Genomic DNA, 5,543 nt, shown 5'->3' with positions numbered 1-5,543 from the left:
TTTTGGCACTTTATGACTGTTGAATTGAAAGTTTTTGCAACTTTTGTTAATAAGTTGTTTCATATGCAATAAACTGTATAAGCTACATTTTTATACAGCTTATTCTGTTTGGAAACAAGATTTTCTTTGGCAATAAAAGCCTAAGTGATGTAGCCTACTGTATCAGACTGGTGTTAAGATGTATAGGAAAAAATCATAAATGCTTAATCTTATGAGTTTTACATGGCTAACATTGGCATTGTTTTACAGGTTTGAACATGTAAACTCAATGGTGGTGGGACATTTCATTTTAAAATAAAAAAGAGTGAAACCTAGTTGTTCATGTGGTTTACACGTTAACCATACCCCTCCGCGAATTGCTACCTTATCGTGGTGTAGTGGTTTGTGTGTCCCAGGGATCCCAGGAGATATGTTGTCCGGGTCCTTGTCCCCCTGGTCAGGCCTCTCACTTGAGGCAGTTAAATAATTCCAGACCCAGAGCCTGGCAGAGCACCTCGGGTGGATGAGGTCCGCCCTGAGTTCCTGAAGACTCTGGATGTCGTAGGACTGTCTTGGTTGACATGCCTCTGCAATGTTGCATGGAGATCAGGGGTGATACCTCTGGATTGGAAGACCAGGATGGTTGGTTCTCATGTTTACCGGACCACAGGGTGTGTTCCAACTATAGGGGGATCACACTCCTCAGGCTCCCTGGGAAAGTCTATGCCAGGGTGCTGGAAAGGAGAGTTAGTCCGTAAGTCATATACAGGAGGAATAATGCTGTTTTCGTCCTGGTCGTGGAACACTGGACCAGCTCTTTATCCTTTCAAGGATACTTGAGGGTGCATGCGAGTTTGCCCAACCAGTCTACATGTGTTTTGTGGACTTGGAGAAGACATTCGACCGTGTCCCTCGGAGTGTCCTGTGGGAGGTGCTTTGGGAGTATGCGGTGTCTGGCCCATTGTTACGGGCCATTTGATCCTTATATAACCGTTACAAGAGCTTGGTCTGCATAGCCGGCAATAAGTCGAACTTGTTCCCGGTGGGTGAAGCACTCTACCAGAGCTGCCCTTTGTGACCCATTCTGTTCATAATTTTTATATACAGAATTTCTAGGCGTAGCCAAGTGATGGAAGGCTGTGGTGATGTGGTTCTGTTGGCTTCATCAGGTGATGGCTTCCAGCTTGCACCGGAACGGTTTGCAGCCGAGTGTGAAGCAGTGGGAATGAGGATCGGCACCTTCAAATCTGAAAAGGGTGGAGTAGATTAAGTCTGGTACGTCCTGCACGAGTGACAGGAGAAGGGAACGGGAGATTGACAGACGGATTGGTGCTGCACCTGCAGTGATGTAGACATTGTACTGGTCCACTGTGGTGAAGAGAGAGGTGAATGTAAAAGCGAAGCTCTCAATTTACCGGTCGATCTACGTTCCTACCCTCACCTGTGGTCATGAGGTGTGGATAGTGATCGAATGAACAAGATTGCGGATACAAGCGGTGGCAATGGGGTTCCTACGAAGGGGGGCTGGCCTCTCCCTTAAAGATGGGGTGAGAAGTTCAGCCATCCGGGAGGGGCTCAGAGTAGAGCCGCTGTTCCTTCACATCGAAAGGAGGTGGTTTGGGCATCTGATAAGTATGCCTTCTGGACGGTTTCCAGGCATGTCCCACCAGGAGGAGGCCCCGGGGCACACCCAGGACATGCTGGAGAGATCATATCTTTCAGCTGGCCTGGGAATACCTTGGTGTCCCTCCTGATAAGCTGGAGGTGGCTGGGGAGAAGGAGGTCTGGCCTTCTCTGCTTAGGCTGCTGCCCCCGCGAGCTGGCCCTGGATAAGCCGAAGAAAATGGATGGGGACAAAAAATGGTAAAAAAAAAAATCTGGCAACTGCCAGTGCTACCCCTCAGCCTCCTACTAGACTACTTTGCCTTGTTCTCAAGTTACTGCATTCACTGATTCTCTGACTTTGAGGTCGAGGTCACTGAGGTTCAAATGCATAGAATATTTTTATTTGTTGCACCCGTGGTATCAATTTGAAGCTCCTACATCACTTTATTCTTAGGTTATCATATTCATAAGATTTTTATAAAACTTGACCTTTGACCTTTGACCTTGACCTTGAGGTCGAAGTCACTGAGATTCTAACTTATCTGATTTTTTTGTAGTTACACCTGTGGTGTCAATTTGAAGCTCCTACACTGCCTCGTTCTTGAATTATTGAGAACACCTAACTCACAAACTAAGGTGTCCAAGCTGCCCCATCATTGCTTTTACGGAGGTAAAGACACAGTGAAGCCAAGGATTATTGAGAATTCACATTGCAATACCTTTAATACCTACAGCATAACTGTAATAAACTATTGCTAACAGTACCGAATGCTCTACTGACGTCTAGCAGGACAAGCACAGAAACGGGTCCACTGTCAGAGGCCATAAGAAGATCATTTGTAACCTCCACTAACATTGTTTCTGTAAATAATCAGTTAGCTGTTTTACAACCCATCTTTCAAGAATTTTGCATTTTTCACGAGTCAGTTGTGACAGCTAGGATTTGCACCAGGAACTTTATTGCTCTGAGACAACAGTGCTAATCACTTCACCACCACAGTGTAATGATTCAGATATTCCTGTTTCAAGGCACTCTCTGACATCTGTATAACCTTTGTTCCTTATGTGTGCCATGTGTGATCACTCCTATGCTGTTTTACTATGGCTATTCAAAGACCAGCATGAATCTGTTTTTGCAGTAAGTCACTGCAAGTCACAAATCTTTGGCTTTTTATAAGATTTTACTAGTTACAAATATAGCTATTATTAACCTGTGGCCATTAAAGTGCTCCAAATAATTGGCTTACCAAATGGCTCGGGTAAATACGTTAGTGGGTTACCTAGGCAACCGGAAACTGCTAGACCAACCGCCAGCTTCATCCTCCACTTAGAAAAATATTTTTCCTCTGTTGGTTTGCGAGTGTTACTGGTGCTTTTAACACAACACCGGGATGGGTCAGCAGATCTCAGGTCAGGGAGTTATGAACCAGCTCCGTCAGAAGCTGGAGAAATGTTTAGAATTGCTTCGTGACAGTCGCTACTTAACTTACGAGGAGTTCCTGGGAAGACTGGCTGAACTTAATGACATGTAAGTGACAGGTCGTTAAAGACAGCTTTAGAGAACAGCAAGCGGCTTTTCTTTAACATAAAACAGTTTTGTGCAGAATGAACAGGCCGACAAACTTAACCTAGTTCAAAAGTGTACCTTTGGGCTGATTTTACGTAGACTTTTCAATTTGAGAGCTAGCGTCAGTGCTTTTATGATATCTGGGATTTAACCTTCCTTATTTTCTAGCATTACATACATTTCTGCTAGTTTACTAGCTAGGTTTTTTTTTTTAGCTCACAAGCTCCTGGAGCTTGAAAGCTGCAAGGCATGATAGTGCAGCTGAAGGTCAAATAAACACGAAGTGAATAGCACCGAGCAGTGTTGTTAAGTATTAGTAATGAAAATACATTTTTGAAATTCAGCATGATGAAAAATAAATGTAAAAATTCTGTTATGAATATTGTGGCACTGCTTTGTCATTTGGCTGAATGGTTTATGGAGAAAAACATAACTTCTCCCCTCTCTCATTCTTCTCTGTCAGTACTGCTGAACAGCAGAATGACCTGCTGTTTGAAGTGCAGCCAGGATCTGATGCTACAGCCTTGTGGAAGGTGGCTGTCAGGGTTGTGTGTACCAAGGTGAGACCAAAGAGCCTTCCCCACATGCCAACAGAGGCATCTGCCCACACATTTATGACAGAGAGGGACAGATGTGAGTGAAACCATACTCCTGTAAAAGGGGAAAGGTAATTCTGCCCCTAGAGAAATAGAGAAATACATCCTGTAATAGATTGCTGATAGCAGCTATCAACTGGTAGCTTGGATTAAAAAACCGTGCTGGGCTTGAGAAGCCTGTCATCGGTGGGTTATAGCCAACTATTTTGGCACAGTGTAAGATTGAAACTGCATGCACTACCAGTCATTAAGTCACATGATTGCCTTTTCTTCCTCACAGATCAGTAAGGAGAATGGCATGGTGGAAGCATCGCAGATCATGAACCTGTATCAGTTCATCAAGCTGTATCATGACATCGCCAGCCAGAGTCTTCAGGTGCCGTCTGCAAAGAGCCCCTCTACTGAGCTCCTGGCTGACTCCTGCCAGGCCAGCAGGTCAGGCAGTCATGACATAAAGCATATATTTATAGCACATTCAGCAATTATAAGTACTTTTATAACTTTATTTAATAGTGACAATGAACAGGAAATAGGGGGAAAGAGAGCATGGGAACAACATACACCAAAGGTCATTGCAGCCAAATCAAAGTGGGACCTCACTACTTGGGCATGTTGGTGGTCTAAAAACTCAGCTGTAGGGTTACCATTTTAAAAAGCTATTTAAAAGGTTTCAGCTAAAGCTTTTCTGGACAATTTAACCACAGGTTGGTCGTTGTTTTGTTTGGAACAAAAAAGGACTCCTTTAAAGACTAAAGGTTTTGGTGCCTCAGGAAGAGCATGTGTGATCCCCAGCTCCCACAGATTCTTATGCAAATGCATTCAGTCCCTTTGAATACACCCACTTGATCTTATATTTGCCAGCTGAGCAGTAATGATAATGTTGGAACGTACATGCCATTAAAACCATTACACTTGTGCTTATATCAAATGTTGTGTTTCCGGCCCGAATCTCCAAGCAGCCTAACAATGCAGTTAATGCAGTTTTTCCTGCTCACCACAGGTGTCAGTGCTGTAAGACTACAGAAATATTTCTTTTAACGCTCCACAATCTGCATGAATTATATAATTTCTTTGCAGCAGAGTGATTTCTCATCCAGAGGCAAGGCTAGGGGGCTGATTGATGGGTCGTGTTAAAACTTTTGGACATTTTTAGAACACAGAGGGATATTATTTTCTCAATTCCTTGATTGCAAACCTTCAGGATTTATCAGACATATTTCTACTAAAAAAGGTAGAAAAGCTAATTTAAGTTGCCTTCCTCTGTAGATAAATAATAAAACAGTTTATGTTTTCTCTGTATACAAGCAGCAATTGATGATGAAAATTTGTTACTGAAAAATCTAAACTTCCTGTTATTCACACACACCGTAATTATTCCACATCCTCTTCTGTTTCTGTAGGAGTGGTCAGAGCCTAAGCGACCTAGCATGTCATCTGCATGTGACTGCTGACAGCGAATCGTGGGTAATATCTGATCTTCAGAGACTACTTCCCTAATGTGACTAATGAGGGAAGCCACCCATACATGCTTTAAAATGTCGAATACTTAGCTAAGTACATAGGAAATGGAGATACACCCACATAAGAAGACTTTTTCCTCCTAAAGAGCAAGATAGAAAAGAATCCAGCAGGTTTCTTCTCTTTATATTCTTTGTGACTGCCTCTGAAAATGAAAATCTCCTCTTTTAAGTCCTAAAAATCCCAGGATGCTTTTTGAAACCAGTTTTGTGATATGTTGTTTGAAGTGAAAAATAAATCTGTATTTGTATATTATAATAAATTGTAACATTCATGGA

The 5,543-nt window shown here is 42.8% G+C and overlaps 1 protein-coding gene across 1 annotated transcript; it reads left to right on the top strand.

The window, feature by feature from the left end:
* Positions 1–2,851: 2,851 nt before the first annotated feature.
* LOC147325152 (RING finger protein 141-like) lies at positions 2,852–5,543 on the top strand. Its single transcript, XM_086299501.1, has 4 exons — positions 2,852–3,112; positions 3,615–3,711; positions 4,028–4,182; positions 5,148–5,543. Exons 1-4 carry the CDS (start codon positions 2,976–2,978, stop codon positions 5,242–5,244), a joined length of 486 nt encoding a protein of 161 aa, XP_086155627.1. The 5' UTR covers positions 2,852–2,975; the 3' UTR covers positions 5,245–5,543.

This window comes from Aulonocara sp. 'chitande type north' Nkhata Bay, linkage group LG7, assembly GCF_057382095.1.
Source record: "Aulonocara sp. 'chitande type north' Nkhata Bay isolate Kocher_YH1m ecotype deep benthic linkage group LG7, A_spYH_male_GT1.1, whole genome shotgun sequence".
NCBI lineage: Eukaryota > Metazoa > Chordata > Actinopteri > Cichliformes > Cichlidae > Aulonocara > Aulonocara sp. 'chitande type north' Nkhata Bay.
Note: the sequence above shows the minus strand (reverse complement) of the source record. Positions and strands in the feature narration are given on the sequence as shown.